The 12642-nt window shown below is 39.0% G+C and overlaps 1 protein-coding gene and 1 long non-coding RNA gene across 3 annotated transcripts in view; one reads left to right on the top strand and one right to left on the bottom strand.

Annotated features, from left to right (window-relative positions):
• The window catches only part of LOC121401676, a 54042-nt gene that overhangs the window by 22606 nt on the left and 18794 nt on the right, over nt 1-12642 (bottom strand). The window contains exon 2 of the long non-coding RNA XR_005966424.1: nt 5742-5844. This is a non-coding gene — a long non-coding RNA (uncharacterized LOC121401676). The remainder of the gene's footprint in view (nt 1-5741; nt 5845-12642) is intronic.
• The window catches only part of epo.L (erythropoietin L homeolog), a 30193-nt gene that overhangs the window by 10302 nt on the left and 7249 nt on the right, over nt 1-12642 (top strand). The window contains exon 2 of one of the 2 annotated variants that reach the window (XM_018253908.2): nt 8864-8994. In XM_018253908.2, the coding sequence (XP_018109397.2) occupies nt 8864-8994 (131 nt within the window). Of the gene's footprint in view, nt 1-8863; nt 8995-11345; nt 11474-12642 lie in introns of those variants that run through there. The other variant, XM_018253907.2, reaches the window with a different exon arrangement.

Here is a 12642-nt window from a genome sequence, read left to right as displayed (position 1 = left end):
GCACATAACTGCACATAGCTGCACATAACTGCATATAGCTGCACATAACTGCACATGGCTGCACATAACTGCACATGGCTGCACATAGCTGCACATGGCTGCACATAACTGCACATAGCTGCACATAACTGCATATAGCTGCACATAACTGCACATGGCTGCACATGGCTGCACATAACTGCAGATAGCTGCACATAACTGCACATAGCTGCACATAACTGCATATAGCTGCACATAACTGCACATGGCTGCACATGGCTGCACATAACTGCAGATAGCTGCACATAACTGCACATAGCTGCACATAACTGCACATAACTGCAGATAGCTGCACATAACTTCATATAGCTGCACATAACTGCATATAACTGCACATAGCTGCACATAACGGCATATAACTGCACATAGCTGCACATAACTGCACATAACTGCACTTGCTCCACTCAATACAATCAGCATTCCAACGTCCTCCTTCTCCCAGACCTTCTGACCTTCCCAGACACAATAGTAAACATTTAGCACTTCTATTTCTCAATGATTTGCCAGATGAAATGTTGCTTAGAATGAGCCATTCTATAACATACTAAAAGTTAACTGTAAGAACTCAGATTTACAGGGAATCCTGTCTGTCAGCAAACAATCAACAATTAATTAAGGGAAATCCTTAAATATTCAGTTTCAAAGGAGTTACAGGAAGTGTCAGTATGCAAATTAGCCATGTGTGTAACGTCTGCAACCCCTGGAATGAGCCTATTACACCAACTAGTTCATCTCCCATCCTGCAGAACTGTACAGTGATGTCATAGAGCTCCTGCACTTTGTGTATGACATCATGATTTGAAACATACAGTATAAGCCCCTATTTATATGTATTCTGTCTATTTGGCCTGATATATTGCCCCAGAATTCCTCTTAAGGCAATTCAACCTGGGGCTGAAGACTCATTACATGTGCACTGGGGAGTTTGCCAGTTTATTCAATACTTTTATGATACAGCAATGCAGAATATATTGACACTTAATAAATATGTGTTAATAATAAATATAATAATACATACTAGTCATAAATTCCCATAAACTCTGAGATATTAACAACTGGGCTACAATTCAGAACAGTATCACACAAAAGCTCATTGTTTGGGCAACACAAGCAGTAGGTCACCACAAGACTTGTGACTAAGCATGACATCAGCATGACATCAGCAGGCGCTACTTTTCACTCTTATATATCACTATGGACCATTCACTATTGTTCATAAGTGATCATGTGACCAAGAGCCAGAAGGAAGTTTAAAGGGACAAATGTCAGTTCTATCATTTCTTTTAATGGAGATTTTGCTTTGCCCAAATCCTAGATAATGTTTATTATTCATCATTAATTAAAATAATATTACCTGTTATATTGCATGAGTCACCAGTGCATAGAATCACAGCAAGCTGAACAAATCTGAAACTGGCCGCAGTCTCCTCTTGTACAATTTTACTATAGTATGTTCCCCTTATTTAATACATAGAGAACATATTCTTCTACAGTGTTACCAATTCCTATTTGGCCAGCCTTACATTATAATTGATCCATTGTATTCCCTTTATCAGCTTAGTTGCTCTTCTCTGTACATTCTCTACTTCATTACTGTCCGCCCTTATATATTTATATATAGTGATCATATCTCCCTTATATATTTATATATAGTGATCATATCCCCCTTATATATTTATATATAGTGATCATATCCCCTTATATATTTATATATAGTGATCATATCCCCCTTATATATTTATATATAGTGATCATATCCCCCTTATATATTTATATATAGTGATCATATCCCCTTATATATTTATATATAGTGATCATATCCCCTTATATATTTATATATAGTGATCATATCCCCTTATATATTTATATATAGTGATCATATCTCCCTTATATATTTATATATAGTGATCATATCCCCTTATATATTTATATATAGTGATCATATCTCCTTATATATTTATATATAGTGATCATATCCCCCTTATATATTTATATATAGTGATCATATCCCCTTATATATTTATATATAGTGATCATATCCCCCTTATATATTTATATATAGTGATCATATCCCCTTATATATTTATATATAGTGATCATATCCCCTTATATATTTATATAAAGTGATCATATCCCCTTATATATTTATATATAGTGATCATATCCCCTTATATATTTATATATAGTGATCATATCCCCTTATATATTTATATATAGTGATCATATCCCCTTATATATTTATATATAGTGATCATATCCCCTTATATATTTATATATAGTGATCATATCCCCTTATATATTTATATATAGTGATCATATCCCTTATATATTTATATATAGTGATCATATCCCCTTATATATTATATATAGTGATCATATCCCCTTATATATTTATATATAGTGATTATATCCCCTTATATATTTATATATAGTGATCATATCCCCCTTATATATTTATATATAGTGATCATATCCCCTTATATATTTATATATAGTGATCATATCCCCTTATATATTTATATATAGTGATCATATCCCCCTTATATATTTATATATAGTGATCATATCCGTCTTATATATTTATATATAGTGATCATATCCGTCTTATATATTTATATATAGTGATCATATCCGTCTTATATATTTATATATAGTGATCATATCCGTCTTATATATTTATATATAGTGATCATATCCGTCTTATATATTTATATATAGTGATCATATCCCCCTTAACTGTCTCTTCTCCATTGTAACCAATCCCAACTTGCCTTTCCTTTCTTTGTAACTGGGATCTTCCATACTCTTATTTCATATAATCTGGTCAATTTCCAAAGTTTCTGATGCACCTTCTACCACCCGTCACAGCCGGCCAGCTACACCCCAACCCTGACACACTAGTGTAACACGGTACCTCAGAAGATGTAGTAGATCAGCTGAGCGATGGTGGAGAAAGTCACGAACTGATCCTGACTTTATCCACTTCAAATTCATGCTCTCCTGCTATAACCGAGCTCTATCATTAGCCAAAGAACAATACTTCTCTTATCTAATATCTACTATGTTCTCCAAACCACAGCAGCTGTTTGCCACATTTAACTCACTCCTATGCCCCCCTCCACCTCCTCCACCTATTAATGTTACCGCCCAAGACCTTGCTCATTTCTTTAATGAAAAAATCGATCTCATTAGGCTGAGCATACCGTCCGACAACAATCTCAGAACAACGTGCAGTCCACTCACATCTACTTTGCACTCCTTCACCCCTGCAACTCTAGATGAAGTTAGTAAACTTCTAGCCAGCTCAAAACCCACCACCTGCTCCCTTAACCCCATACCCTCTCGCCTTCTCCACCCAATCTCTGATACACTCTCTCCTGCACTTACCCACCTATTTAATCTTTCACTCTCTACTGGTACCTTTCCATCATTATACAAACAAGCACTAATCACTCCTATCCTCAAAAAACCTTCCCTTGATCCCAGCTCTCCCACTAACTATCGACCGGTCTCCCTTCTTCCATTCGCCTCCAAATTACTAGAAAGGCTTGTTTATAAACGCCTGATCCAGCATCTCACTCACAACTCCCTCCTCGACCCCTTGCAATCTGGCTTCCGCCCATCACACTCGGCTGAAACTGCACTCACCAAAGTAACCAATGATCTTCTATTGGCAAAGTCTAAAGGTCACTATTCCATTCTAATCCTTCTAGATCTCTCTGCAGCCTTTGACACAGTTGACCACACACTCCTCCTTGACATTCTACACTCATCTGGCATTCGGGACACTGCGCTTTCATGGTTTACATCTTATCTGTCTGACCGTTCCTTTAAAGTTTCCTTCTCTAACTCTACTTCTACTACTTTCCCACTCTCTGTTGGAGTTCCTCAAGGCTCTGTTCTTGGCCCCCTGCTGTTCTCGCTCTATACAACTTCACTAGGAAAACTCATTCAGTCATTTGGACTTCAGTATCACCTTTATGCTGATGACACCCAACTCTACTTGTCTACTCCTGATCTCTCTAATTCTGTCCTTTCCCAAGTCACAGACTGTCTCTCTGCTGTCTCCTCCTGGATGTCACACCTGAAACTGAACCTTTCTAAAACAGAACTCATCATATTTCCTCCAAGATCTTCCCCTGTCCCTCAGATATCACTCACCGTAAACAACACCACCTTTCATTCCACCACACAGGCTGCCTAGGAGTCATCTTAGACTCTCATCTGTCTTTTTCACCACACATTCAAACACTTGCAAAATCTTGCCGTATTCAACTGCGCAACATTGCTCGAATACGACCCTATCTCAGTTCAGAATCAACTAAAACACTGATTCAGTCTCTCATCATCTCCCGCCTTGATTACTGCAACTTACTCCTCACAGGTATTCCAACAAGTCACCTTTCACAACTCCAATCTGTTCTAAACGCGGCCGCTAGACTCATTCATCTATCTCGCCGCTCAACATCAGCTGCTCCCATATGTATGTCCCTTCATTGGCTCCCAATCTCCTCTAGTATCAAATTCAAATTACTTACACTCACATTCAAGGCCCTTAATAATGAAACCCCTCCCTATATTTCATCTCTAATCTCCAAATACTCTCCTTCACGAAACCTACGCTCTGCTTCTGATCTTCCCTCACTTCTCCTCTGATCAAAAATGACAAAGTGTTTATATAATCCTAATGTCTCAATTGTACCCTAACCTTTAGTTTGTAAACTCTAATCTCTAGGTCCTTCTAACCCTATTGTATCTGTAAACCTTGTTTGTTATCCACCATTTATTCCCTGTTTGCTATAACTGCAGTAAAGCACTGCGTATCTTGACAGCGCTATATAAATAAAATAAATGATGATGATGAATACTTGAAGATACACATTTTGGTTAATTTACCTGATCAAAATAAGAAAACTCACTTGCTTCAGCTATTAGGTTGAAATCGAAACTATATTAGTCGGTCTCTACACAAAATAACGAATGAATAATGAAAAGCATGACAAATTCAGTGAAGCAGTTGGTAGAGAAACAAAAGAAAGTTGAAGGGATACAATGTCTCAGGCTAGTTCGGGGCAGGCAGCCAAGATGTTTATAGATTTGTTTTTAATGAGTTGGCTGCCTGCCCCGACCTAACCCCATACATTGTATCATCCCTTCAACTTACTTCCCAATGGCTTCAGTGAGCAGATGAGGAAAACTGTTCATGTAGGTTCATTGGTTCTTTATGTTTCCCAGAGGAAAGGCCAACATTGAAATCAGAAATAAGCGACCAGCAAAAATAGAATAAAAATGTAGAATTTTTAAAACCACAGCCTAGGCAAAAATGATGTGTAAATGTATTTAGAGATGATATGCATTCAGAACAAATAGTTTCCCCATAGTTAACAGAACCCACACTCCTCGAGGGGAAACAATAGCATTTATAAAAGAGAAGCACTGGACCCGGACGAGGAGAAAGGTCTTTATGTGAGCAGCCATGCTGGGGCCCATGCATGCACAAGAGCTTACACTCTAATGTACTCTTTCATTCACACACACTGTGCTTCATTTTAGCAGGAGACAATTAACTTGTCTGTAGGTTTCTGGAGTGAGGGAAGAAACCAGAGTAACTATTATGAATTAGGGAAGAGCCTGCTGAATTTGGCTGAATCCTTAAAGAGAAAGCGTCACTAAAGTAAAATTTAACAAAAGTGTCATCTTACCGAAATAAGAAACTTTCTAAATATAATCCTCTTAGTGTGTACCATCTGTCTCCCTCCATTCTCTCTTCATGGAGTCGGGAATCAGCCTTCGATTGACAAATACCTGTAGGTCAAAAACATCCTTTTGGGAGGGGGGTCCATTTGGCTAGAAGAAGTATTACAGCTCAATCTTTCCAAATAACAGAAATAATGGGACCCATTTATCAACACTGGGCATATTTGCACTTGGTCAGTTACTTATAGCAACCAATCAGTGAATAGCTTTTTAAAGGAGAAGGAAAGGCTATAATTAAGTAAACTTCATCAGAAAGGTCTATATAAATACACCAGTAACCCCTCAAAGTAATGTTGCTCTGAGTCCTCTGTCAAAAGCACATTTCTTTCCTTCTATTGTGTACTCATGGGCTTCTGTATCAGAATTCCTGTTTTCAGCTTAAACCTCCAGGGCTAGGGCTTGAGCATGCTCAGTTTGCTCCTCTCCCCCTCCCTCCTCCCATCCCTGCTATAATCTGAGCTCAGAGCTGTAAGTGAGCAGGGAGAGATTCAGGCAGGACGTGATGTCACACCAAGCTTATATGGCAGCTGCTATCCTTAAAGGGATATTGTCATGGGAAAAACATTTTTTTTCAAAATGAATCAGTTAATAGTGCTGCTCCAGCAGAATTCTGCACTGAAATCCATTTCTCAAAAGAGCAAACAGATTTTTTTATATTCAATTTTGAAATCTGACATGGTGCTAGACATATTGTCAATTTCCCAGCTGCCCCAAGTCATGTGACTTGTGCTCTGATAAACTTCAATCACTCTTTACTGCTGTACTGCAAGTTAGAATGATATCACCCCCCTCCCTTTTCCCCCCAGCAGCGAAACAAAAGAACAATGGAAAGGTAACCAGATAACAGCTCCCTAACACAAGATAACAGCTGCCTGGTAGATCTAAGAACAACACTCAATAGTAAAAACCTATGTCCCACTGAGAGACATTCAGTTACATTACACAAGGAAAAACAGCAGCCTGCCAGAAAGCATTTCTCTCCTAAAGTGCAGGCACAAGTCACATGACTGGGGGCAGCTGGGAAATTGACAAAATGTCTAGCCCCATTTCAGATTTTAAAATTCAATATAAAAAAATCTGTTTGCTCTTTTGAGAAATGGATTTCAGTGCAGAATTCTGCTGGAGCAGCACTATTAACTGATTCATTTTGAAAAAAAAATTTTTTCCCATGACAGTATCCCTTTAACAAACAAGAGACAATGTCTAGAGCTCTTTACTCAGGTATGGTAAAGCATTCTGCAGAATAAATATAGCATTCTAGCTTGCACTATTGTGGCTAATCTGTTGGCAATAAACTGTCTTGGAGCTTTTCTTCTCCTTTAAAGCCAACTGCAAGTAGAATATAGAATGGAGCAATTTGATTGTTTGACTTGGGTTGCTGCCCATGGGCAAATTTGCCCAGTTTTGATAAATTACCCCAACTGTCTCTCTGCATGCAGGATTTGTGCCTGAGTCATTTATTTCCTTTGATTTTGGTTTGTGCTGCAGATGGGTTAACTCTAATATATCTGCTAGGAAAAGGAATCCCCCCAACTAGACCTGTCAAATAAATCTTGCCCCCCCCCGCCCGACTCCTGCATAAGGAAAAAATGAAGAGAGACAGATTAAAGAAGACAGAGGAGATTAAAGACTAACTTGTTTAACCACAAAACAGTACATTATCATTATGGACTGTAACTAGAGATTCTTATTTCCATTAGAGGAAGCTTATACTCTATTAACTTTTCATTTTGAAACATTTTCCCTTTTAATGATCAGTAAATAAATTCAGAATGGGTAATTGGCAAGCAAGAGCTAACTCTTTAACTCATTTTGGAAGGACTTTTGATATTAAATGACCCTTTAAAGGAAGTGAGGGGTAGAATTGTGTTACTCACCGATGATTCCAGGAAGCAATAGTTAAGAACAGGAAGTATCCTAAGTGGGGTGAGCACTTCCATGAGAAACAGACTCAGCCAATAAAGGGGAACACGTTGATAATCATTTTGAGACATCATAATCATGCAAACATACATTTATTTATCTACTGTACTGTATGTTACACGTGGCCTTAAATTTAGATTATACACTGTGTATTATACTGTGAGTAAATCCTACTTTAGCATAGAGTTCATAAGCAGTGACCCAAATTATATCCAAAAGAGAATTGTAGTCACTACACTGTACATTTAGTCAAAAGAGTTTAAAAGGTTCTCAGAAGAATCAAAGGCACTGCATGTGTGTATTATAATGTACAATGTACCCCCTACTGTTAATTGTAAGGATATTAGAAATCACAGAGGGGTTCTGTGACCATATAAAGGCACAAGGCTGCAGGCTGAGTTATACAGGGAACTCTGAGTATCACTCATGTATTATAAGGGATAATGTACCCCCTACTGTAAATGATAAGGATATTAGAAGTCACTGAGGGGTTGTTCTGTGACCATATAAAGGCACAAGGCTGCAGGCTGAGTTATACAGGGAACTCTGAGTATCACTCATGTATTATAAGGGATAATGTACCCCCTACTGTAAATGATAAGGATATTAGAAGTCACTGAGGGGTTGTTCTGTGACCATATAAAGGCACAAGGCTGCAGGCTGAGTTATACAGGAACTCTGAGTATCACTCATGTATTATAAGGGATAATGTACCCCCTACTGTAAATGATAAGGATATTAGAAGTCACTGAGGGGTTGTTCTGTGACCATATAAAGGCACAAGGCTGCAGGCTGAGTTATACAGGGAACTCTGAGTATCACTCATGTATTATAAGGGGTAATGTACCCCCTACTGTTAATGATAAGGATATTAGAAGTCACTGAGGGGTTAATATACTTGTAAAAAATGTTGTGGCACTCCTGGGACTTGAATAAAAATTATTGTATTAATTTACATTAAAAATACCTCTTTTTCAACATTTTGATTGGGTTCCTAGACTTAACTCACACAGCGGTGAAAACATAAAAACTGTCCTGTTGCTTTTTCACAAAAGATATCTTGGTGCAGCCTCTGCAATAAACAGGGGGTTACAGGCAGTCCCTCATCCCTTTGTATTCAGTGATTCCATGTTATATCTTCCAGGTTTACTTACTCTTCTATCAATGTTGTTCGTTAGTGTGAAGCTCATTACATGCGCCCCCTACAAGCCTGTCTGTGACAAAACAGTAATGGACATGTTCATTAAAGAAGCCAAAGAAGCAGAAACAGCCATGGTGAGCAATTGGACATTGATATTATACTGAATAAAGAATTCAATACATAATAGAGGGTAGTGTCAAATTAGTCTAACAAGCCACTAAAAGTTATATCTTTATGCTGAAATTGTTTAAAAAAGAGCTGACTCTGAGGAGTTATAGGGAGGGTTATATGGAGCAGTAGGAGGAGTTATAGGGAGGGGTATATGGAGCAATAGGAGAAGCTATAGGGAGGGGTTTATGGAGCAATAGGAGGAGTTATAGGGAAGGGTTATATGGAGCAATAGGAGGAGTTATAGGGAGGGGTATATGGAGCAATAGGAGGAGTTATAGGGAGGGGTATATGGAGAAATAGGAGGAATTATATAGAGGGAGGGGTTTATGGAGCAATAGGAGGAAATTTTTGTTTTATCAAAAATTCTTGCAACAAATTTACAAAAACAATTCAAAAAACAATTACATCAAATGAATCTTAAAACAGAAAGGACAAATCCATATTTTTCCAGTAATCTGTATCAGATTCTTTTATATAAATATCTTTCAAAATAAATCTTTTCTATCAGATATGTTTTGAGGCCCATAAACATTAATAATATGATAACTGGTACTATTATTGGTCAGATCTAATAGGAGACACCTACCAGTATGAATCTCAATTATTTTGTCAACAGAAAAATAATTTGTTTTAAATAAGACTCCTATCCCATCATATTCATCTACTCCAAATGACCAATAGGAGGGCCCCAAAGTCCATGAAAAACATCATTATTGTTCTTAAGCCTGGTCTCCTTATGCCTCCTCGCAGTGGCTCTTACACTGTTCACATTAAGTGAGCTGATCCTGAGAGTCATTGGAACCTATTAGCTTAGATTTCTTCTTGCCCACATTGTCACCTTGTGAGCCCCATCTTTTAACTGAAGATGATTAAGGCTCATCATGTCTCTCTGGAAGTTCCTCAAAAGACTGTGATCTCCCAAGTGACTGTTCTGTTTGATCTTCAGTCTCAGTACAAGACTTCAAATCTGCCTGAAGTAACTTTATAGGGTAACTGCTGGGAATCATCACTGGTGCTTTTCCTTTTCTCCTGAACATTTGTCTTACATTTTTTCTTTTTCCTCTGTACAACTTGATACCCATCATCTGCTGAGGCTGCTGGTGTATAAGGTGACTCTTGATTAGGTGGCATCTCAAAAACTTCCATCATATAATCATCTGCTGTATCAGCTTCCTGGGTGACTTGGGAAACAGTATTTGTTGGTGCCAAATCTCTGCTTTCAGTTAATTCTGTCTCAAGACATTCATTTAGTGCCTCATTCATTAGATTGTCAATGTTCAGCTCTTCTTCCACCCTACAAGATGGAAGTTAATGAAATAGTGACCCACAGCAGAACACAGTTATATACAACATCTTTCTGACAGTCCTTCTTGGTGTGTCCCATGCTGTTACACTGTGAGCACCTGATCTTATCACAGCTGTAGGCAAGGTGCCTATTGGACCCACACTTGTAGCAGGTTCTGGGCTGCCCAGGATAAAAACAGACACCTTTATCGGACCCAATGAAGAAGCGGTGGGGCAAATGCTGCGTTCTGCCTCCATCTTGCGACAGCCTGAGTTTAATTTTCCAGCCTCCAATCCAGTAACCTTCATCGTCAAACAGTTTCTGAGGCTCTTCCAGAACCTGACATTGTCTCTTAAGCCAGAAGAGGACATCAGTTAATTTCACACATTCAGAGTTCAGTAGAACAGTAATAGCCACAGTGCTCTGCTTTGATAACTGAACCAGCTTTAGGTTTTTCCATATAGGGTTTCTAGAAAATTTCCCAGAAAAGATCCAGATTTTGGGACAATTTAAAACTGGTATTAAACTGCTTTGTGCCAGGAAAGTGAATGAAGACATACACATCATCAGGTGAGAAGCCCATAAAGTCTTTGAGCAGATTTTTACCAATACATTTTCTTTCTGGTACATCAGGCCCAGTGTAAATGAAACGCCCAGCATGTTTCCTTGTGTTAGCTTCTCCCACAGACCTTGTGATATTGTAGATTTACTTCTCTCTCTTCCATTCATAGCACTTTGGTTTGCACCTCTTGAGCCTGATGGATCTGCACCAGTAGCCTGTAAACTCTCTGTACAACGAGTATTTGCCACTGCAGGTTGTGGGGTTTCACTTTCAGCATTTATCTGGGCTGTGTTTTCAGCAATACTGATTCCAATTTGCTAACTTCCAGCTCCATGTTTTGCTGCTGCTGTTTTCTCAGTTCTTCCCACTCCACCTTTGCCAGTTCCATGTTTTGCACATGCTACAGACGCAGTACTTTCCATTCCAGTTTGCAAATTCCCTTCTCCGGGTTTTGCATTTTCAGCACTTTCCATTCCAGCTTTGCCAGTTCCAGGTTTTGGCATTGTCACTACTCCCCCCAGCAGTGTTTGGTGCAGGCACAGCTGAGACGTAAATGACTCCTGCTTTGTCACAAGGCTGCAAAGTTCTCTGTCAGGTATTTTAGCACTTTTCTTGCTTTTTATTAAGCTTTCCATCACACAAGTAATGCTTCGGATGTCAGGTTCAGCAGTTTAGATTTAGAAGCAGACAAACATGGCTGACTGAGACCAGCTGAGGATTCTGGGATACGTTCATCTGTACTCACAGAAACTTCATTTTTCTCAGCTGACTCTGCATTTACATGTAAAGCTCTGAATCTCTCATCAATTATACCAGACATATGCACAGGTTTAGTGACAAAGGCCAAGGAGGCAGCAATGTGACACAGTTTATTAGATCTTTTACTGATCACCTTTTCAGTTTGCTTCTCCTTGGGAGACTGGATTGGACACTTCACCTTTAATGGGTCGTGTTTCTTTAACTGATTCAGCTTTATCTCCTCACATTCCCATGTCAGTCTTTCAATTGCTTCAGCCTGTTCCCCCATTTCTCTTTTCAGAGAGAGGATCTCAGCTTCCAGCTGGTTAATCTGGAACTGGGTCTTTTCTTTCTCAGCTTCACCTGTACTTTTCTGCAATTCCAATTGCAGCAGCAATTTCTGCCTTAGGAAACCTTCATACAATTTCATGCTTTTTCCTTATCAAACCCTCTTTAAAGGTATTGCTTACAGCATGTTTTTGGTCTGGGCCTTCCAACTGCTTCAGGCCTGGGAATGGGCTACAAACATCATCCAGCGCAGCTCCACCCTCCCCTGGGCTTGAGGCCATCCTGGCCCCTCCAGCAGGAACACACTCACATAGGAGTTATAGGGAGGGGTACATGGAGTAGTAGGAGGGGTTATATGGAACAATAGGAGGAGTTATAGGGAGGGGTATATGGAGCAATACAAGGCATTATAGGGAGGGTTATATGGAGCAATAGGAGGAGTTATAGAGAGGGGTATATGGAGCAAAAGGAGAAGTTATAGGAAGAGTTATATGGACCAATAGGAGGAGTTATAGGAAGGGCATATGGAGCAATAGGAGGAGTTATAGGGAGGGGTATATGGAGTAATAGGAGGAGTTATAGGGAGGGTTATATGGAGCAATAGGAGGAGTTATAGGGAGGGATATATGGAGCAATAGGAGTAGTTATAGAGAGGGCATATGGAGTAATAGGAGGAGTTATAGGGACGGTTCTATGGAGCAACAGGAGTTATTGGGAGAGATATATGGAGCAATAGAA

This window comes from Xenopus laevis, chromosome 3L (assembly GCF_017654675.1).
Source record: "Xenopus laevis strain J_2021 chromosome 3L, Xenopus_laevis_v10.1, whole genome shotgun sequence".
Lineage (NCBI taxonomy): Eukaryota > Metazoa > Chordata > Amphibia > Anura > Pipidae > Xenopus > Xenopus laevis.
This window is presented reverse-complemented; position numbering and strand designations above follow the sequence as displayed.